This window comes from Lagopus leucura, unplaced genomic scaffold (genome assembly GCF_019238085.1).
Source record: "Lagopus leucura isolate 7727_CA_CO unplaced genomic scaffold, USGS_WTPT01 Super-Scaffold_100008, whole genome shotgun sequence".
Lineage (NCBI taxonomy): Eukaryota > Metazoa > Chordata > Aves > Galliformes > Phasianidae > Lagopus > Lagopus leucura.
Window position 1 is genome coordinate 29,371,904 of NW_024962265.1, and position 23,099 is coordinate 29,395,002.

General features: G+C 38.6%; 1 protein-coding gene across 2 annotated transcripts in view; it reads left to right on the forward strand.

Annotated features, from left to right (window-relative positions):
• The first annotated feature begins 6 nt into the window (after positions 1-6).
• The window catches only part of ARID2 (AT-rich interaction domain 2), a 105,317-nt gene continuing 82,224 nt past the window's right edge, over positions 7-23,099 (forward strand). The window contains exons 1-3 of one of the 2 annotated variants that reach the window (XM_042872455.1): positions 7-143; positions 302-395; positions 1,500-1,597. In XM_042872455.1, coding sequence (XP_042728389.1) covers positions 52-143; positions 302-395; positions 1,500-1,597 — 284 coding nt within the window. In that variant the 5' untranslated portion in view covers positions 7-51. The remainder of the gene's footprint in view (positions 144-301; positions 396-1,499; positions 1,598-23,099) is intronic. The other variant, XM_042872456.1, reaches the window with a different exon arrangement.

Below are 23,099 nucleotides of genomic sequence, written 5' to 3' on the forward strand. Positions count from 1 at the left end.
TTTTTTTTTTTTTTTTTACGAGGACCTTTTTTTTTTTTTTTTAATACAAAAATGGCAAATTCGACGGGTAAAAACCACGCAGACCAGCGGAGAAAGGGACTCGCTTTCCTGGACGAGCTGCGGCAGTTTCACCACAGCAGAGGGTGAGGAAAATGGGGAGATGGCACGGGAGGGGGGGAGGCTTTAACCGAGCAGATCCAACTTCCAGCCCCTTCCCTGAAGGACACGGCGGCCCCGGCGAGGGGAGAAGAGGGGGCAGAGCTGACAAGTGGCGGTGTTTTGTGTGGATCTCCTTTGGCAGGTCTCCTTTTAAGAAGATCCCTGTGGTGGGTGGGAAGGAGCTGGATCTTCACGCTCTCTACACCAGAGTCACCACTTTAGGCGGATTTGGGAAGGTGAGTGGAAGTTTTAATTTGGGTTTCCCTCCCGCTAACCTCTTCCCAAAAGTCTCCTCTGACCCCCGGGGGCGGCGGGGGGAGCCGGGGTGCCGGGAACCGGCCTATTTCCAGAGGGTTAGGGAAGGTGGGGGGTGGAAGGAGGAAGCAGGCAGGCAGGTTGGTGGCTCGGCCTTGTCGGCGGAGCGATGCGGGGGGATCGGGGTACGGCGTCCCCCCGCCCCGGCCTCGCCCCGGCCCCGTTCCCTGCCCACCCCCCTCTTCCCCCCCCCGGCCCCGGGGGAAGGCGAGGGGGGAGCGGGGCCGTGAGGGGCAGTTTGTTTCGCTTGTGATTGCGGCTCTGCCCGCCTCTCTCTCAGGCAGACGGAGAGAGGAGAGAGTCTGAGCGCAGTTTTAGTGCAACTCAAAATTAGCGGGCATGTTTAACATCGATAATCGGCACGGAGCATGGGCTAGGAACCGAGCCTCGCGGCCGGGGGGGGCCGGGCGCTGCCCTGCGAGCTCTTCCCGGGGAAAAATAACAAAAGGGGCACCCGAGACGGTGTGTAATCAAATAGCCATCTTTAGGCTTCGAGGCTGGGGACAGAGATGTAGGCCTCAAAAGAAAGGCCTCTCCGTGGCTGTGGCTCCGGCCCGGGGGGACCCGCCGGGGGGACCCCGCGGCCCAGGGGGCGCCCCTCCCGCACCGCCCCGCATTGTGGGCAACTCGTGCGGGTTTTAACGGACCGCGGCAGGATTTAAAAGGGGGCGACAGAGGGAGCGGCGATTGGTTATTGTCCAGGCAGGGGAAACAACAACAAACAAACCCCAGAACGGCCGAACCCTCCTGCTCGACCCCGCGACGTGAAAAATAAAAATCGGGGCTGTGGAGGGGGAGGAGGGGGGGGAGGGGGGGGAGAATTGCTGGGGAGAAGCGGGGGGATTCCCGGGGGGAAACGCTAGGAAAGGCTGTCAGCAGGAAATGCGGCCCCAACCCCACACGCGTTCCTGTTTATTTATTTCAGTATATTTATCCGTTCGCTCCGTGGCAGCCCCCTGTTTCGGTGGGCTCTGTGGAGTGGTGCTGGGGGCACGGTGTGCATCGGGCCTGTGTTGTTCTGACAGGTCTCTGAGAAGAACCAGTGGGGTGAGATCGTGGAGGAGTTCAACTTTCCCAGAAGTTGTTCTAATGCTGCCTTCGCTTTAAAACAGTATTACTTGCGGTGAGTGCTACCAAGCTGTTGCTGTGGTATTTGTGAGTGTGGGGTTGTGTTTGGTTTTTGTTGCGTGCAATAACAAAAATACCCCCGCTCTTTAAAAATGCTGTAACGTAGACCTGAAAATATGTCCAATTCCTTGTTTGTCTGGTGCAGTGGTCGGTTAAAGGTAATTATGTTTTGCAGCTATTTTATTTGCGTTTTACATCTGCAAATCTTAAACTTTGAAGAGATCCTCAGTATATAAACGGAGTACGTGGGAGACGTTTCTGCTGATCGTTTCTGAACGGTGGTACTAAAGGACAGTTACTGAGGGATCCTGTTATTGCAGTTACAGAAACTTACTTTAATTTTTGAAGCGCTGAAATATGTTCCTGTATGTAAAGTTGTTTATAGCTCAGTGGGGCCAGGCAGTGAGTGAAAATACATCAGCAGGAAGACAGACTGCTTGGGATAAATTGTACTGTTATCAATTACTAGCAGCGTTCATTAGGCTTTATTTTAGAGTACAAAAGATAAATATTTTTTTTTCTCTTACTGGAAAAATAATAGATTGCTGCAGCTTTTAAAAATAAGGTTACCTTCCTTGAAATCATACAGATGATTTTTTATGAGGCAGATTATTTTTTAATGTAGCGTGGAGTTAATGTTGAATATTTTAAATTACTGTGTGTGGTGCTGCTATTTTTTTTTTTTTTTTTTAAGAATTAATTTTGATTAACTTGGTGGTTGTTTTTTATGTGAAGGATTTTGAAACTATTGCATGTATAGTGTCTCTAGGTGCTTTGTAGAAACATCTATTTAATTTAGAATCAAGTTTTATACACACTGGTTAAGGAATGTAGTTTTATGTTTCTGCACTGTATAGATGGTATATTTAATTGCAGTTAAAGATAAGATAGATGAGTGATATGTAGGAAAGATGTATGGGCTTTTGGATTTCTGTTTTGGTGATCTGAGTACACACAAGCTTTATCTGTCTTCGGTTTGGCCTTCTGAATTAGGAAACGCAGTAATTGTACAGGTGCACTTTCTATTGGTTGTCCTAGATTGACTTCCAGCTTGAAGCTGTAGAGTTCAGAGCACAGTAGAGCAGTTATTGAGTTACAATGATGCCTGGAAAACCTTAGTCAGATAGCTGTAGTTACTGAATTTTTCTTTTTTGTTGGTGTTGACATATGATTGCTTTAAGATCCAGACCGAGGAAATAAATGGCTATGGTTAATAGCTTTAGCAAAGTTTAGGATTGCTGCTAGGCCTAGGAATGAAGTGGGAAGCTCACTTTAGGCTGTCCTGTTTATATTCTTTCTCTAATACATAATATTATGGTAGTGTTGCTAAAGAGTTACTGAATCATTGAGAATAGTTACTGCTTTTTGAATTCTTCTGTTGGGCCATGTAGTAATCTATTACCTGACAATGTTTTGCATATAGTTTGCAAAATGATAAGGTTTTTTTTTTTTTTTTTTTTTTTTTGGTTTTTTTTTTTTTTTTTTTTTAAATATATTGCTTTTAATTTCATATGATAGAAGCTCAAAAGCCTAACTTTTTGCACTGAAATGTCATGGTTGTATGTCATTTGTGCTTTCATATGTATTTTGGAAGCATTTATATGCTGTGAGAGTTAACATAATTAATGTTAATTTAGCATTGTAATGACCATTAATTTTTAACAAGATGCTACTTTATAATTTAGAATCCATCATCCAAAAATACTATTTTTATTGTTAACATTTTGTTATTGGCATTATTTTATATATGGTTGCTGAAAACGCGTATAATTGATGATATATAAATAATATAAATTGTTGTATTTTTTTTTTAATTTCTTTTAATTTAATTGGAGCTTTGAAGAAGTTGATGAGAAGGGTCTTTCAGAAGGTCTGGTTCATCACAATCTCTGTCATTTGCATAGGCCAATCTGAAATAAGCTGTCAAGGTGGTTGTTTGGGGGGTGGTTTGTTTTTGTTTTGCTTTTTGAATTACTGCTTTAGTCACTGTTGCTCTGGCATAATCTGAGTTTGATGTGTTTTCCAGCTGAGTTCACCGCCCTATATGTGTAGTATACAGGCTGTATGTACACGTGTATCTCTGTTGGGTTAATGCTTGTTTAGCTTTAGTACTGAAGGTTTTAGGGGGATTTGGTTATAGGGAAATGGAAGTGCTGTAATGCTAAATTTGTAGAAAGAGTTTTGTGTATCTGTGTCAAAGACCACAACCTGAGCTTTCTCACAGGGCTGTATTTTTATGAACCGCTGAGAAATTAACCTTGGGTTTAAAAAATAAAACATGAAAATGCTCCTCTTGAGTCTGAAATATGAGCGTAGTCTTGATCTCACTATTGTAATGACTTTGCAAACAAATTCAAACAAACTGAAGCAAGGTTAACTTCAGTGTACGTTTTTGTCCAATTGAGTGTTATGTCCTATGAAGCGATGCAGTGATCTGCATGGCAGGTGGGATCCTGCTGGATTCAGAGGCATTTGGTGGTGTGCACCTACAGGAATACATTTATGGATTTGGATCTGTGATGGTTTGGGATGAAAGTTGCTTCTTTCTATGAAACATCTGGCATACCGTGTTGGCTGAGATAAAATCTCAGGCTGCACGGACCCCTTGCTCGGTTTACTGTTATCTCTAATAATGCAGTCATTTCGACTCTAAATTGCTGTGTAAATAATTTAGAAAGTTGAATTATTTTGTGTGGCATTAGTAGTCCTGTTGGCTTCATCATACTGAGTGTTTTGCAGAACAATCATCAGATAACCTTCCTGTAAGCTGTTGTCAGGTGTGTCTTTTTTCTTGCAGCTACTTCTTTTTGACTCTTGTGGAATTGTGCTTTGGGAATGTATGTTAGACTTCATTCATGATGTGAACTGTTTAAACTTCTGACACAATTCTGATAAATGATAATTGAAAATATGATAGGCCATCCTGTCATCCCCTTCTTTTCCTTGCACTGCCATCTCTTTTCTCACACTAGAAAAAGTTATTTGTGACAGTGAAAGTCTGAACCATTCAAACTTTGTGCCTGCATTGCTTTGAGCTGTCTGACAGGTGAAATAATTTATGCACTGTGGTTCTTAGTGAGCAAAGCCACACTGCTGATAACCACTGATACTTGTTAATGTAGTTCTGTAAGTCTCTGTAAGCGTCACAGAGTGTAAGTCCCTTGGATGTAGTGCAAATTAGATGCTTCATCTCAGGTGAGGTGAATTAGGAAAGCATTTTCTAAATGCACCTCTAAAGATTATTTTATACTGTAAATGAAAATAATATGGAGTAATAAATGCAAGTGTTGGTAGTGTGGGCATGCATTTACATTTTTGTTAGTTGGTAAACATGCAGTAGGTGAAAACAAAGTTAACATGAAATACAGGCTGTTTTTTGTGTTAGTAATTGATGAGATGACATTCCTACAAAGAATTGGACCGACGTGACCTTGTATGTTAGTATAAGGTTCTGCTGGTTTTCACGTGAGAGTAAGTGATACATTTATTTCTGTTGTGGGTCTGCATGAGGCCTTTGAGAGTGAGAGGCCTTGTGCAAATGAAGTACAAAATGAGTTTTTACTTTTAAAAAGTATTTGTCTGCATTAAGAGATATTATGTGAAAGGACAAAGTGTAGGTGAGGTAAGTTTGAGTCTCGGTTCTGCGAAGCTTATGGTGAAGGCAGCAGAACTTAGTTAATGCTGGTAAAAAGGTGAGTAATAAGTTTGCTGTTGTAAATATTGGGAAGGTAAGGGATAATTGAGTAGAGAGAAAATAGGTCGATTTGTAAATGGAAAGGGGCATAAAGTTAGTATGAAGGCAAGCCATTATGGTGACCTTCTTGAAAATGCATGTATGGTAGGATAAAAAAGTGTGAGCAGTTAAAAATCAGGATCGTATGAAATAGCTGTTGACTACAGAAGTTAGAGACATTTTTAATGAGAGTACTGCTTTCCAACTTAATAAATAAACAAATAAGAAAGAGAGAACAGTGGGGGGAAAAACACATGAGCTGAAGAACTAGATAAACTTGGGGGATTCTAGTTCCTGGTTTTAATAAAATAATGGCAGAAATGCTAGGGAAACAACAATAAAAGCCTGGAATTTTCTAAGCAAAATTACTTTGAAGAAGTGTTTTTGTTACTTTTCTTGCTCTGATACTGCAGCAACATCTGCACAGAGATGAGTGATGATGGGTAGGTACAGGACTGGCTTGCTTGCCACATCTGATTGCAAGTTGAAGGCCTCAGAGGATGAAGGGAAAGTTGTAGCTGTAGAATTATTTTGCATATTTAACTGAAATATAAATACCTCTCTGAATCACTCATTAACAAATTATTTATCTATATCTATAGACATCTGAGTGAAAAATTGATTGAAGGACCATAAACAAAAATCAAACAAAGTATGAAGGATGTATTTGGTGAGTCACAGCAGTTTTGGGTGATAGGAGTGCTTGCATATGCACACAGCAATACAAGATTGGCCATTTTAGGCATATTTAGTGTCTGTGTTAATGAACTTAATGAGAAAGTGACTAGTACACTAGTGACATTAGCAGATGACAAGGGAAGGGTTAAACAAAAGAGCAGAAAAACCAGTTATCTAAAGAAATCAGACATGTTGGAAAATATAAATGAGATTATTTTGGAAAACGCGCTATAACGTGTGAGGGACAGTAATCCAAAACAGGTATTCACTGTGAGGGAATAACCTGGAAAGCAGTACTGCTGAGAAAGGGATAGGAGCAATACCATGGGCCTGATAATCCTGTCAGTTGTGTGCACCCAGCTCCCTTTCATATGAAAAGGATTTGTGCATGCTTCTGACAGGGAGAGCAGGCCTCAGTGTACAGTATGGTGTATAGACTTGGTGAAACAGGATGGAGTGAGTTTAGGTTACATCCACAGAGGCACTGGAAATGAGAGGGAGTGATTTTTGCATGAGACTGTGTGACTGTATTTTAAGTACTGTTTTACATCCAGGCACCTTTGCAACAGGTGTGGCAACTTGACAGAAACTTAGAGAAGAACAGGAAAATATACGGAAGACAGAAAGGACTAATTGATATAAAAATAATTGAGAAATAAGTATATCTTATGTGGCTAAATGAATATTTTGGGTGAAACGGGGACGTGGTATCTTAGAAGCATTTTGAAGGGCCCACATACTTAAAAGGGAGATAATTTTTAATAAGATAGGAAGTTATGTTAATGTGTTAACTGAGATGAAACTGAGGGAGAAAATTCAGTGCAGACAGCAGCACAAAAACCATAACACATGCTGTTCAGAAGTTGGATGAGTATGACAAGTTTAGCTGGGGGGCAACCCACCACATGGGCTGTCCAAACCCAGGCTGGTCAGGGTGATACATACTGTGTGATAGGGGTGAGCCAGGACTGGCAGAAAAATGGATCAGATGACCTTGCAGGTTCTGTCCATTCTTGAATAACATTATAATGAAGGCTTTCATCTTAAAAGCTACAAACATTTATTATAACACTACAGACTTCACCTGAAAAATGTACTGCGCTTAATTTGGTCACAAATCCTGTAGTTTTTGGCAGGACAGAGAACGAATACATGGGTGACATTTTTGTGATTTCTGTCTGGAATTATTTTTCCCTCTCAAGGTAAGAATTGCAAGACATGTTTCGGTGAGACATCTGAGGCCTTGCTTTTCAGTCTTAAGCCAGTATTTTACGTAGTTGGAGAGAAATTTTGGTTTAGTTGTACTGTAATAATGCAGTTGACATTTACAGTCAAGAGTAGGTACTGTTTGTGCCCTGAAGTTTTATTCAGACAAATATGTTGGTCATTAAAATATCAAAATGTCTCTCTATAGGAGTTAATTTATTTGGATGGTTATTGTCTAGTCACAGTTGCTGTGCATCTGCTCAGAAGATAGTAGAGCCTGTATAAAAACATAACCTGCAAGCAGCAGGTGAAAAGAGGAGTAGTTACCTTAAAATGTATCTTCCTTAGAGTTGTGTTGTGTTACTAGGCACTATGCAGATGAGTTTGACCTCTATCGAAGTTCCTGTGCTTTTCCTGCAGAGGGTAAACTCCACTGCTGAAAAATGCAGTGAAAAATTAGTGAGGTGAATGTTAACATACTTTCTCTTTCTATTTCCTTACAAGCTTTTTAGTAGAAATGATTACCTCAGTGCTCCTAAGGTGAAATATTCTGGTTTATTGGGAGAGGGGGGGGAAGTGTTGTTCTCCAGTTGTAAAGCAGAATTCTGATTGTTTAACTGGAAAGCTTATCCAGCCAGATGTCAGAACTAATAATCTACAAAAAGCAAGTTTCTGGGAGCGCTGTAGTAACTCTCGGTGACTTCAGGGCCTACCTGAATCTTCTAATGGCTGGTGCAAAGTTTATATGTTAATACCATTTTCCAATCATCAGCTGAAACAATATAAAAATTAATTTATGTTTTTGAATTATTAATAGCTGTGAGAACATCTTAGGTTTGAATAAATGGTAAGTAAATTACAGCAAGACTGAGAATGCACAAGGATGGAAGGATATTGCTTCTCTCCTGCTAGAGTGGAATAAGCCTGGGCTGAGAAAAAGGGCTTCAGACTTTCTTCTGTAGCTAATAGGCTTTAATTACCTTTTTTATTTGCAGTGAAACCTCAGTAGATAAGGCTTTCATACTCTTTCCTATCCTAGCCCCTTCTCTGCTTTCCTCAGTAGTGGTTTAGAGATACAATTTATTCTGGTTTACAGGTGTGAGGTACTAGAAGTGCATAGAAGTTCAGAGCGTTCCTTTGAAAAGTGCATATCAAATGGGAATGAAATCCAAATATAGTCTAACTTCTTGTTTCTTTAGTAACACAAGATTCCTGTTAGGATAGCCAACTTTTTTTCTTTTGAGCCTTATTTCAACTGTCCATAAGGGAGGATATACTGGTAATTACCATCTTTTAGAGTTCCTTTTTAATCAGTGGCTGAGGAAGCACTGTCTGAAAAATACAACAGACTGGAGTTGTGTTCTGTGAACTGGGAAAGTGAAAACTAAGTATGCAACAGATTGTGAGAGTGGATTGTTTGTGGTTTGTTTTAAAATGCTTGTTCAGAGTCCCAAAGTGGTGTCTCTCAGCTTCTGTGGGGCTACTTGAAATAACTGCAGTATCAGTCAGCATTGTTACAAGACACACAGTTCATACAGGGAGTTAAATATAGGCCAGAGATCGCATAATAAAATCTTGTTTCTGGTTATCAATCTGATCGGTATTTATTCAGTGGCCTTAGTTAAATCATTTGCCATCTTTTTATTCATATTTATAAAGCTAGTATAGTGATGTTTGTTTACCTGTCTCACAGAGAAGTGTGAGACTGTAAGCTCTTTAATGCAGGGATTGTGTCTCTTCATGCTTCTATGTCATATCTTAAATATATGAAAATGAATATAAATTAGGAATATATGAGGAAAATAAAACTCTTCGTAAGCTTGTTTGCCCTCTGCAGTATTGAAAAGCAGAAAATATAGCATAGATGAGAGAAAGAACAATCTTTATTCCTTAGGGAATAGATAAACTTGGGATACCTAAGCAGAGAAATATTGGAACAGTTGAAAGAAAGAAGCTTATCTTAAGAAAGGATAATAAAACAGCAAGATGGTACCCAGAATAGCGAGCTTAGGCTTTGCCTGAGGTACTAGATTAGTGAGCTGGGTATCAGATCTAAAATACAGTCTCCTTGGAGCAATGAGTTCAAGTCTGAGCAGACCTGAATTAGGTTTTCAGCAACATGCTGGTGACACCGAATTCTCTACTTTTAGTTTTCATATCTTTAAAATAATGTGCATGCATTTATTTTAACTCTAGATAAATGGTAGCAAGCCAGCTGTGCTATGAAGAGGGATTGCATATCGTTACAGCAGAGTTCTGCTGAATGATGCAGTAGAGCATGTTTCTCTGCAACAGTGAACTGTGCTCATATTATTTTCCTTTTTTATTGGTGTGGGAGGAGCAACTGCTCAGATTAGGAGTCTTGTAGAATAACTTACAGGGTTAGTTGTCAATTCATAGCTTCATCATCTGCATAGAAGTCCTGTGTGGTAACGCGGTTATGATGCAGAGAGACCTTTCAGATCACAATGTTTGCAACAGTTTTTGTATGTTTGTTTGCTGAAGTTTTGGCGGGTGAAACTTACAGCTACAGTTACTTCTCTGTTGTTACCTACTGTGACATTTGTTGGTTGGCCTCTGCCTCCCAGTCGAAAGGTTGTGGTGCTTCCATGATAATCCACGTGGAGAGATTCTCAGCTCTGTAAATCACTGAGCCACGTGACTGCCTTTGAGTAGCTCTGTTCTTTTGGGGAGTACTCTGTAGTACTGCTGTAAGTTGTGTATTATCAGGACTTTATGCATTGGGGTAACTGTTCTTCTGGGCTGCAACCCAAGGACTTAGGTTAAATAACAGCAGTTTAAGTAAATTTAGCATGTTCTTAGTATGTTAACAAAGATTATTATGTAAATAGATGTAGTAGTACTGTGTGACATTATTATTACTACTTTAACATTTGAATTGAAAGAAAACCTATGAAAATAAACATAAGAATTCGACTTCCCTTACGCAGTTACTTGACTCAGGACTATCTGGGTTCTGGTGACTCTGATTAAATGCTCTAGAACCCAGTCAGGTGAACAGTTCCATGCTACAGAGTTTATATATGTCCTCTGTGATTTTGGGGAAGATAGCAGAGCTGTTTTTTGAATGCTTTTTGCCTCCTGATACCATCTATGAAAACCTGGGAAAATTTACATTTGAAATGAACAGTCTGTGTTCATATCATACCACAGTTGCACAGTAAATACCTGAAAAGATCAGGATTGACCTCATTTAAGTATGAATATGCAGCCTTATCTTTGTCTCCAGAGTATATTCTTTATAATAGAGCCTTATGCCCTCTGTGGTAATAAATTCCATGGCAGTATTAATCTGTTGTATCACTGAGGTATTTTTTTTTCTTAATATACATTTACATAATTCTGACTCATTGCTCAGTGTGGTAATTGATTATTCTCAATGGCAGTTATTTCTGAGGAGTTTCTGGGTCTGCTTCCTGGACATCCTTTACCCACTATCTTGGCTTCCATGGTGTTACCCCACATGGGCCAATTCAGAAATTCCTTTGCTTGTAGTTTGAGGGGGAATTACCTGTGATTGGCATTGAAGCGCACATGTCTTTTTTTCTCCTTCTCTTCTAATCATAGTCTTCTCAGTCTTTGACTAAAAGGTGGAATTCATTTTCTGTTCCTTGACCCCTTAATATCTGTAGCCACAGACAGCATGTGGAATATTTACTGTAATCAAATGAATTCCTAATTGTACAGAAAACTGAAGGAGAGAAAAGGGGTATGCAGGTAAAAGGGCAAGAGGACAAAGCGCCAAAAGTCAGGTGCCTAGCAACCATAAAATACTGAATTTTACAACAAAATGGTAACAGATTCCATTGGATCTGAAAAAAAAAAAAATAAAAATCTGCAGCTGTGGACATGCGGAATTCACAGGATCCAGACCAATATCTAAAAGGTATTTCACACATCTGAAAAATGTGCTTTCAGGTACTCTGCAGACCCAGTCAGGCATTGCAGCATTGCCGTGTGTTTTGCTTGTTCTTCCAAGGTCATTTTGGTAACTGTAGCGTGTAGAAACACAATTTTTATTTTAGGGAAAATTTTGTTTTGAAGCACAGTTATGTGCAAAAGCTGATCACTATATACATTATGGTGTTTAAGATTCAAAGTCTTAACTGCCACACAGATTGAGATACCTTTAGTAAGCATTTTTCTTCACATGCTTCAAAATGCATTTTCCAACAAACTTAGCTACACTTGTCCTGTTGTATACCACGTGCTTCTTTGAGTATAACATGAAGCCATTTATTGGAAAGTACGTTAATCACTGCATATAGAAACATAGTGGAAAGTATTAAAACATCAAAATACAATACTCAATGACAATGACTTCATTACACTCTGTAGTGTTTCATTAGTATGTCTCATAATTAATGTGCTATTATTACTGAAGTATAATTTCCTTTCTAGAAAGATGGTTTTTGTCGTAGAAGAATACAAGATTTGTTTTCTGTTTAGACTTTTACATCACCGGTGTACAAATCCTACTTTTCTGAAGTAGCTTAGTGAGCAGTTTAATTGTATTTTAAACAGAGTTAGTCTGATGAAGAAAGTGCTTCTGAAGTAAGATCAAAGAGAAAGGTGGTTCTACAATGGTTTAGTGTTCTCTGTATGCCTATACACACAAACTCCCCGCTTCCCAAAATGTACTTACTTCTGTATGGATATGTCTCTCTGTTGCAGTTTGAGGTGATAATTGTCCATAAAGTTATGGGGCCAGTGTAAAGCCAAAATATTCTGTTAGTTTTATGGTGACTTGCTGCTTATATTGATCTGCCTATGAGCTCTGATTATGGACTTTTGCCCGTGTGCCATAGTAGAATCTCATTCTTGTTTGGAGCTGAGCTGATAGCAATGGCATTCTCAATTCTGCACGTGTACTTTGAAGGTCGGACTCATAAGATCTGGGCTTTATATATCTAAACATAAACTGTGCTGGCTTTAGAAGGAAAGGCCCTCAGATACTGCAGTAGGTGTAAACAAGGTGTTCATTTCTTTGCTTGTCCTCAGGAGGCTTTTGCGCAGAAGCAAAAGTTGTACACGAGGTGTGTGTGTGTTTTAATTTTATTTATATATATTCTATTTTATTTATATATATAAATATATATATTAGGTGTTTAAGAATATAACAGGGTTTGTTTTTTACATGGTTAAATAAATATAAGCATTTGGGAGTTCTGGTGATCTTGGTAAGTCTGGAAAGCAAAGAGCTGTTGACACTTACTGAAGATCCAGCTGGTGGAAAGATCTACAGAAGGTCTACATCTACATTAAACTTTAAAATTCAACTTAGCAGTCATTTTATATGTTAAATATGGAAATGTATATCTAAACTTTAACTTATTAGTGCAAAGATGCTTGTAATCATTGTTCCTTGTATGAATGTACCAAAGAATTTACTCACTTTAATTTCACTGTTGTAGTGTGATCTGTTGTATTACCAACTTTTACAGCATTTGTAACACTGGAATAACTATGATTAGAACCTTCTTTATGTTGTGAAAGTAACGATGGAAAGTTGTAGTGAAATAGACACAAATGTGATTGTTTGCATACCAAATAGTGTACAGCAGCAGCATAAACTTACAGGATTGTTGATCTGATTGCTTTACAAGATAGAACCTTATAGGGCAGATTGCACAGAGCTCCACTGTAGGAGGCCACTAGGTAGAAGTGACTCTCAGTGCTGTGTTTGTTTTTTTTTTTTTAATTTTTGCCAAAGCTTATTTGGCTCAGATCATTTGCTGAGGTTTGCAGATTTGAAGAATGAATTTATTTCTTGACTTGGCATGTGCCCATTGGGAAAATCTACATCTCCATGCCAAGCAATCCAGATGTGCAGCATGGAGGCACTGAGATACATCTGTGCTTCTGGGTTGCTGGCCAGTCTGGTGCTTGTACCCTGAGCTGAGAGGCATACCCTGAGCGCCGTGTCCACTTGGGCCCACCACATGAAAGCCAAAGAAGAGGGAAGATTAAGTGTGTGGAGCTATTTTAGTGAGGGAGAAGAGCTGTTGAACATAGGTAGTTGATTTGCAAAGGGAGTGTGAATGTAGAGAACTGGGTGAGAAAGCCAGTGTGTCTGTGTACTGGTGGTGATTGGCAAGGTTTATGGGATAGGTACATTTCAGAAAGAAAAAGGGAGGTTATCAAATACTGAAAAGTTACAGTATTTAATGGTCAGCTCCCTCATAGAATCATGGAATCACAAGGTTGGAAAGGACCTGCAAGATCATCTAGTCCAACCGTCCTCCCATTACCACTGCTACCACAAGCATTAAACCACATCTCAGCTCCTCTCCCAGGCGCCTCTTGAACACTGCCAGGGACGGCGACTCCACCACCTCCCTGGGCAGCCATTCCAGTGCCTGACCACTCTCTGAGAGGAAAAGTTCTTCCTTATGACTAACCTAAACCTCCTCTGGTGCAGCTTGTGGCCATTGTTTAAGTTGGTCACTGGATATTACGACTTTTGCCCAGAGCTGGGTTGCTGCTGAGTGAAGGATGTCATAGTGAAGTGCTGAGTAATCTCTGGACTCAAACTGCACCACCTGCTTTCTGCAGTGAGGTTTTGATGTATGGTATAAACCTTCCAGTGGTTCTTCTGCATCTTCATTTGTACTGGCAATGCTGCATTAATATTACAAATTTCTATTCTGCTGGTTTATATTTTTTGTTAACACCAAATTTACCATTCTCGTTTTAATGTAAGAATTCTATCATCATAATTACTGTTACTTCTATCCTTGTATTAAAATATGATAAGGGCGTAAAATGACATAAAATGAAAATAAAAGGATTTTATCTCTTCCTTAAAGAGCTTTCAGGGAGTTGGTTTCTTCGTGGTAAAAAACTTGTTTATAGGCATTGCTATGCTTAAGAAAGCTAGAAAAATACAGTTGTGGAACTGTGAGGGTTTTTTCAAATGCTGATATTGTAACTTTCTGAAGACAGAGACATTTCTGAGTAATTTGTTCATTAATTATATGAAATGCAGGAGTGCTGTTAAGTATGTGGCATATGAAACACCAGTTGTTAGCTTCAGTTTGAGATAGTTGTATTAGGACTACTTCTGTCCCACCTCTGATACTACGAATTTGTTCAGAATCAATTTTCAACTGAAAATTTAATGGAGTAAGCTTTCACAAATTCTGAGAAAAGTTTTTATACCAATGTGAAAATGAAGATTTGGAGACAAAGTTTTAGTCTTGGGATGGAATTAATTACAAAGTGCTGTTTCTTTTTGATAGTTCATGTCCATATGTGTTATATATGGCCATATATGCTTGCCCTGGGCCTTAGGCTTGTGTACTTTGGGAAGAGAACTACTAAACTCAGTTTAGAGCATAAAAAGTGGCTACTGTTTAAAACTAGTCCAAGTAGTGGAATGTAAATAGTTCAGTGCAGTTAGTGAGCAGAGAGCGGGTGAACCAATCAAAGGTGTGGGCAAACTGTATTTTTCATGCAACTGCAATTTCTGTTATAGTATACAAATACCGTCATACAGCTGCATAGTTTTTTGTTTATGATTGGAATGATCGTTTATAATATATACTTTTTCTTTCTGAAAGAAAACAGAAATTTGTGTGCTCTACCTCACTGCATGGAGGAGAGTGGAAAAGGAGCATAGCTCCTCATTGTTTCTTGCAAATATACATCAGAAATTATTGCTGTTATCTTACTTAGCAGCTTGTGGCATCCTTTTTCAAGCAGACAATATTGCTGTCCCTTGAGTGACTGCTGTGCTGCTGACATTGCCCCCCAGTAGTGATACAAGCTCTGCTTTCAGGTTTTTGGTGGTGCTGAGGGGTTGTGGTGGTGGTTTTGTTGCTGTCGTTTGATTGTTCTGTTGTTGTTGTTTGTTTGTTTGTTTTTAATTATAGAGATCTGTTTTTATGGACACCTGCATCAGGGTTCCACTGAGTGCAACATTAGCTGCAGAGAGGCATGCCAACAGACTGCAGTCCTGAATTGCCTACTTCTGTTGTTTGTTTATTCTTTTGTTTATTTTTGTCAAGTTTTGTAAGTTATTGCATTATGGTTGACTTTCCAAAAAGAGTTTTTCAGTTTGCTTTCCTTTAGGTTTGTAAAGGTTGTCATATGTACCAAGGGAAGTCCCGTTACAGGCAAAACAGGAAGAACAACTCCTAGAATATGGAGAACAACTCTAAAATATAGAAAAGACTCTGCATATTTAGCAATTATTTATTTTTTATCTCCTTCTCCCTTTTTCAGTAGGTTTGCTACATTAGATCATGTCTTGTCACTTGGGTAATTCTCAAGGCTTAGCGGTTGTCTTGTGTTCCTGGAAGTTATTTACAGATGGAGATAAATAGGTTTTTTTGGCTAGTCCATAAAATGGAGCAGCTTAATGAGTGATCAAATTAGTAAAAACTTTAGGTCTCACTGTAGTGTGAACGTGGGTGCTACATGAGGAAGAGAGAGAAAGATCAGAGGATCTTGGTGAGTTTTAAAAGGAAGATATGTGATGATTACAGAGGTTGTTATTTTTGCAGTATTTTCGAGAAAGCTGAGTAGGGACATTTTGCTGGCAGTGGTCTTAGAACAGGCGAGCTTTCCTAGTCACAGATTGTCATGTGGAGTTTGTGTGTGTGTAGATTTTGTACGCAGAAAGCATATATGAGAGCGTAGTGTGCATTGATGATGATACAGGAGGCAGTGATAGAGAGATTAATACAGTATGGAAAGTTAAATGACAGAGTTTATCAAGGAATAATACCATAGGTTAAAAGTGTTGAGACAGGTAGATTTGTGGAGCAGAACAGACTGAGTTATGCTTGAAAACATTTTCCTTGACCATCAGAAATTCCTGTGTAATCAAGACACTTAATCAAATGAAATTATGGCAGTACTGTGAGGATGTTTGGTGAAAAGAGTACAAATAGCATTGAGTTAATAACACAAGAGATGTATGGCTGATTATGAGCCATAAAACATCGGCAGCTGAGGTTGAAAATAAAATAGAGTATAAGAAAGTGAGTATAAAATGCTGCATAGTTAAGAATCTCTGTGACATGCCATCATGAGGGAACAAGAGAATCCTTAGTGTAGATTTGGACTTCTTGGCAGAAGGTGAATGGTGAGGCATTTGAAAACAAATATTGTTCAGTCAGATTCTGCTAAGGCTTAAATCCTTGATAAGTTTGTATCTCTTACACTGGGAAGTGAAATGCCTGAAAAAGTCTTAGTAGTCATGTAGTAAGTTATTTGAGGTATTATTTATGTAGTTTTATGTTTATTTCTGTATGACTTAGTTGCTTTTGTACCATTTAAAGGACTTCTGAAAAAGTAAAGAAGTGTTAAAGAATGTACCAGCTGTAGTTTCCATTTGTTCTTTTTACTTTAAGTATAAAATACTGCTGTTACAGACCTCATTTAAATTTTTAGTGCTAATCATTTCAGAGATCACAACTGTGGTGCCTGGCAGTAATCCAGCTCCTGATGCACAAGGCAAGAACATTTGCCCTTAGAGGAAGAAAACCTCATGGAAGTATTCTTCTGCAAAGTCACGTCAGCAAGCATCAGTACTTGCTTAGTGGACGTAACTGCCACTGTTACTTTACTTTCTTTCCCTTTGTAGCTCCATCTTTGTGCATCTTTCTCTGCAGCCGTGCCCCCATGGGTGTTTATTGAGGAGGCAGAGACAATAGATTCCAGATGTAAATAAACAGAATGTGTGAGATAAGGTCGTCTGTAGGACTCATGTTCCTCTCTCAACCTTTTTCTGCAAAGAGATATCCGTACTTTTTTATCAGCAGTACTTAGGTTAGACATCTTTTGGAGAAGTGATTGATCTCCTACCACTTCTCCATGTATTACACTCTTGCTTCAGAATTCTAAAATCAGTTCTCAGTTGTCTGCTGCCTTGTGGGATATTGTCAGCAGGACCCTTCTTTCCTTAATAACCAAGGCTGAAATGCAGTTTATGTGCAGTCTCACTGTTTTTCGTTTCAATTGTGTACGATTTGAGCAGCAATTGGGAGATTATGGATGCAGAAACGGTCCTGAGTCTGAATGGAGAATGTTATCTGTCATAAAGTTTGAGGACTGCTACCACAAATGCCTCTCACTTTTATGGTTAAATAAATACATGTATCTTTATCTTAGAAAAAAAAAACATATTCCTGTTCAGTAATGCAATACAGTATGTGAAATTAGACTTGCCCTATGGCTGGTAAGAATTTTTGTAAGGACAACTTGACAAAAGATGTTTGGTTGAAAGGATGCTTATTTTCTTGTGCTGTAGTTCTCACCCTGAAGATCTCAGGCTTGTTTTCAATTTACAAAATGTTATTTACCACAACTGTTTGTTGACTTGAAAATGGATTGTTAGTGTTTTGCAATTGTGCAGCAAGTGTAAATATTTCATACCTAAACAGTTTGATTTAATTAGAGGAAGATTTCTTATTTTTAAGTAAGTTTTTTACTACAGAGGAAGGATGGCAGTAGAAGACTGCTTTAGCAGTGTGAGCCTTAATTGTGGGTGAGCTGCTTTGGCGTTCCAGGTGTCTGCATCTGCAAGCCTCTCAGCTTGGAACTGGAAGTTGTTTGTATTTACCATCTCATGCTAAAATACTTTGGAAGTTGAGATTGTAAGTAGAACTTCCTTTCTTCATGACAGTAGTGGTATTTTAGTGTAGGTAAACTAAAACCTGAATGCCAATGTCAGGATTAATCAGAGGTACAGTTATTACCTCCTATTAGCCGGGCTGTTTCACACAAGCCTTTCTCAAGTTTGTCTGTCGTGATCTCTTCTGGAGTTTTATGTAGGGCTGCCCCATTTTTTCTTAAACCTGTTTGTAAGCTTTCTCCAGTGGTACTTGTTCCTACATCGTTTATTTTGCTGCTGCAGTAAGCACTATGCTTGTACATACAAAAATAACCAAGCAAGTCTACTTTTCTTTTTACCAGACTGCAAATGACTGATTTACTACTGCGTGAAGAACAATCAGTTCTAGGCTTTGCCTTACATGATGATCTCAGAAATGAGCAAGATCCCTCTAGTTAGAGTGGCTACCTGTTCATGTTATGAATTGCTCACGAACATAAGAATCAAGCAGCCTACCAGCAGAAACGAAGATAGCACCATAGTGCACATAGCACCATAGTAACACGTAGTACAGTACCACAGGTTTTCATCATGTACCATAAAGACAGTAGGGTGTCAAATTTATACCTAATATAAAGTTGATGATGACTGCGTATCACTTCTTTAGAAGAGCAGGAAGGAATTTTTTTGAAATTAATATTGATAGCAATTAAACTTCCATGTAATGATGTTCTGTGTGTCAGCTGAAGGCGGGCAGGATGCGCGTTTGCCTCTGATGCGGATGAATGTTCTCTGAGTGCCACAGTGAGTGAAGTCAGGAATCCCTGCTTTTGGAAGAAGTTTGCTGTGTGTTAGAGAATCAGAAGTTTTATGTAAGGAGCGTGGTCAAGTGAATCTTCATAATACTCTCTTGATTAATCCAAAATGAGCTTATGGTGCTGTTGTACATTGGAGATCTACCGTACACACCACACAGAGCAGATAGAACAGATTTAATTCTGGTAAAGAAATAGTACTGAATATGCATCTGCTATAAAACATACAATATACGATAAGGTTTTACAACATGTAATTTTTAGATCAAATAGTATTTGCAGAAAGTAAAAATATTTTAAAGATATACATTGAGTTGCAATAATAAAAATATTTCTGAAGCGAATCGTATATTTAAATGCAATATTGCTTGCAGTTATGGCTGCCTAATAGAATTTTACGGTAATACAGTTTTGGTAAGAGTGGTTCTTACTGTGAACAGTTTTGTAAAATAGGTTAGAAAGAAAGGTATTCACGTTGTCTCTTGAAGAAAACTCTTAATGCCTGGAACAATTTCAAACAATTCATTTACATGGTTAAAATAATCTGTTTTAACCAAAAATAATTTATCTTTGTCCCAGAAATCTTAGAAGCATTTAGTTTAGGGACAATCTGTACAATACTTAAAAGGATGAGGATTCTTGTTCTTGGCTTTTAATTATTGATGTTTACGACAGCTTCTGTTCACTTATTTAATTTTGTAGAAAAGCTATTTGCCATTCCTTATCTCTTCCATTATGGCAAGTTCAGACTTTTTCTGCTTTTCAGAACTACTTTTGTCTGTGGCAGACTACTGCAACTCAGCAAGGTCGAGGCCTGTAGTTAGAGAAGTGTCACTCATTTGTTTCATCATTACATTCTGGTTTGTCTGTATTTTAGGTAGTTAAAATTGCCTTCTTTATTTGCATTGTTCAGGTTAATTTGACAGCGTATCACAATGGTAACTACATGTGAAGGGCACTGATGCTGCTGTTGAAAGAGCAAGGAGTATGTTGTACCTAAACTGTTATGGGGACTCCAGTGGTCGTGATGGCGAGGAAAGAGCAGTCTGGTTTTCCTGAGGATCTTCCTGTTCTGATATCTATGCAGTTGTGCCAGTTGCCTCTTTTCCTTTTAAACACAGAGCACTCAGCAAATATAGCAGAAGTTTTCACATCCCTTTACAAAGGGGAGGAGAAACTTGGCTTCCATCTTCCTTAACTTGTCTTGTAATACTGATGGCTCATCACACTTGTCTGGGATGATTACTTTATGCCTTTTAAGCTCTGGTGCTGTTGGGATGCTGAAGAAATTGGTGATGGATTTCTTTGTAATTTTATCCTTTCTATTCAGGAAATGAGATTGAATAGGAGTTTGTATTAAACAAACAAGAAACGTTACAGATTTGAGGCTATGCCAGGCTTATTTACCTGATTTGACACTTACATGTTCCCTTACAATGACCCGAGACTTTTCCACAGTTCATAGATGGGTTCTGAATTGATGGCTGTACACATACAGAATTGATGGGGTAGAAACAGGAGATTGTTCAATTTATTTCTTAGGAACTTTTACAAACAGCTGTGAACAGTTGGTTTTGCAGCATAGTTTTAAGTAGCTTTGATAGGAATATTTGATAGTTACATTTTCACACAACACAAAAATGTAAAACAAGTGTGGAAGGTGAAAAATGGAGGAAGTTTATCTAGCTGCTTATGTGCTGTTTAGTGGTATGTTTTCTGAGAACCATATTTATATGCACTGATAAAAGATGAAGTTTTGTATAAAGACAAGACAAAAAATAAAAATTCCCTTTTCTTTACTCTCTCATTTAAAAACATTACAGTAACACACTGACACCTGAGCTTTTCACAGAAGCACCTCTTACTGATAGTACGGAGTGAAAGAACATGCGATGCTTTCTGGAGAAGTCTGAAAAAACATTGGGGAGAATGTATTTTGTGGATTTCTTAAGTGTGCTTTATAATAAGGAGTGTTTGCAGGAAAATAACATCCGTGTTAGGATTAGCCTGCTGCTTTTTTCTTATCTAATGCTGCAATCTCTGATGATGGTATCACAAATGGCTCCTATGCAGAGTATTATGATCCGGTGATTTGGGATTATGATTTCGTATGAAAACAGGAAAGATGGAATATGCAATATATTTTCACAAAATGTTGGTTTTGTTACTTGATAACTTGTGGCTTAAAAGCAGTGGTGAGTTGGAACCAGCTATCGTGATGGAATAAATTAGTCTCAAAAAAATATAATGTTGGTTATTACTTTTTCCACATATATTTTGTTATTAAAAATATTAATAGACTGTTAAAATGAAGTGTGACAGCATGTAGCTTGTCAGTAAAGTAGCTTCTTATTTTTGGTACTTCCAGGTTATAAGGGGTTCCATGCTCTGGGAAATGTTACATGGTATATGTTGATTAATATTTTTTTTCCTACTTACAGTACTTAACTAAGGCAATAGGAATTACCTGATTTAAGGCTTTGTGATAAAATTTGCATGCAAAAGGTTAATGATGCAATAAGTTACGAAGGTAAACTGTGATTTATTTATTTTTATTTATTTATTTATTTATTTTGTGGTTATACTCTGTATATTCTGCCCTGATGAGTCCACATCTGGAGCACCGTGTCCAGTTCAGGTTCCTCAGCTCAAAAAGAGCAGGGAACTTCCAGAGAGAGTCCAATGGAGGGCCACAAAGGTAACTGGGACCTGTAGCATCTCCCTTATGAGGAAAGGCTGAGAGATCTGGGGCTGTTCAGCCTGGGGAAGAGAAAACTGAAAAGGGATCTTAACAGTACTTGCAAATGTCTGAAGGACAGGGATCCAATGGACTAGTCCAGATTCTTTTCAGCAGAGACCAGAGGCAGAATAAGGGGCAGTAAACACAAACTGGAACATAGGAATTCCATATGAACTTGAGGAAAAAGCTCACTGCGTTCAGTGTAACCCAAAGATGGAACCCAAAGAGTTTGTGGAGCCTCGGTCTCTGGAGATATTCAGAACCCTCCTGGGTGCTTTCGTATATAACCTGCTGTAGGGAACCTGCTTTGGCAGGGGGTTGGACTAGATCATCTCCAGAGGCCTCTTTCAACCCCTTTGACTCTCTGGTTCTGGGAAGTCCTCAGGTAATACTGAGGATTTAAGCAAGAATACAAAAATGCAGCTCATTGCTTTTGGCTGAAGATCCAGAAACCTGTTCCTGTATATTCTGGGAGGAATTGGTTCTATCACGTTTGCCTATCATGGAACAGAATTGAGTTTCTGTCCGATTGTATTGGTATTAGTGTCAGATGGTAGATAGGATGACAAATGCTGCTTGTATGTCATTTTTATGCTTCTCAGGTAGTGAGGCCACACCTGTACGACAGAGCATCCTTTAAACTTGAAACACCTGTAGAACTAGTTGTTCAATTACCTTCAGTTTCCAGCACTGAAAGAAGTGTGGTTTTTCAATGACTTCCATTTCTCATTAGGCTGTGATGTGGTTTTACATACTGCAGGTGAGGGGAAAATAAGGAAGTTCTGCAGTTGTTATTTTTTTAGTGATGCTTTGACCGTGTGAGATAGAGTTAAATGATTAAATGAAAGATAAATATTGTAGATCCCCTTTGAATGTGGACGTTATTAAAAGGAAAAGCTGAGCTGTGGAAGATTGAAACTTCAGTGAAAGTTACAGCATTGCTATAACATCTTTTCATTATGGTATATGTAAGTCTTAATGAAATCTTTGGCTAGTTGAAGTTATATCTAAGAAGTCTTTTATTTTCTGACGGCTTGTTCATTCTGATTCATGAAATGTCTGTCTGAATTTCAAGTATTTAAAATGCAAAAACAGTTACTGAAGTGCCAAAATTGCAAAAAGTGGAACGTCGTATTATCAGGAAATAAGTGAATACGTAATTGCTATCATAACCATTTACCGTACCGTAACCATTTACCAGCGATCATTTTAAGTGTTAAAAAAAAGTGCATCTGAAAAGCAAACTTTTTTTCCTGAAACTCGAAAAATGTTCTTACCTCCCTAACTTTGTATTTATAAACTTCAGTGGTTTTCTTTCTTGAAAATAGAAGTCAGTTGCAAAACGAAACATCAGAGCGTATGGCCAGTAGAGCATACAGGCTGTGATCAAAGGGCTTTGGGCTTTGTGCTCCACGTGTCTTGATAGATGAGGAGTATACTAGTTCAAGTTGTGGTCAGGGAAACTGTTCAGGTCTTGGAAGCTAAGTGGCATTTTTAGTTCTGGAGGTTCTGTGTATGTTTGGAGCAATGGTGTTATGTTTGTATCCATTATTAAGGTTTAGTTTACATTGCTTAATTTGCTATTTTCTTAGTGCTGTAATGATAATTTCATCTTTATGTCTGTATTGAACCTTTCAGTATCAACTACATTAACAGTTGCTGTAGCGCACAGATAACTCAAACTACTGTATTTTTCAAACATCTGCCTTTGTATGTATAATATGACATGTATATTGAGATATC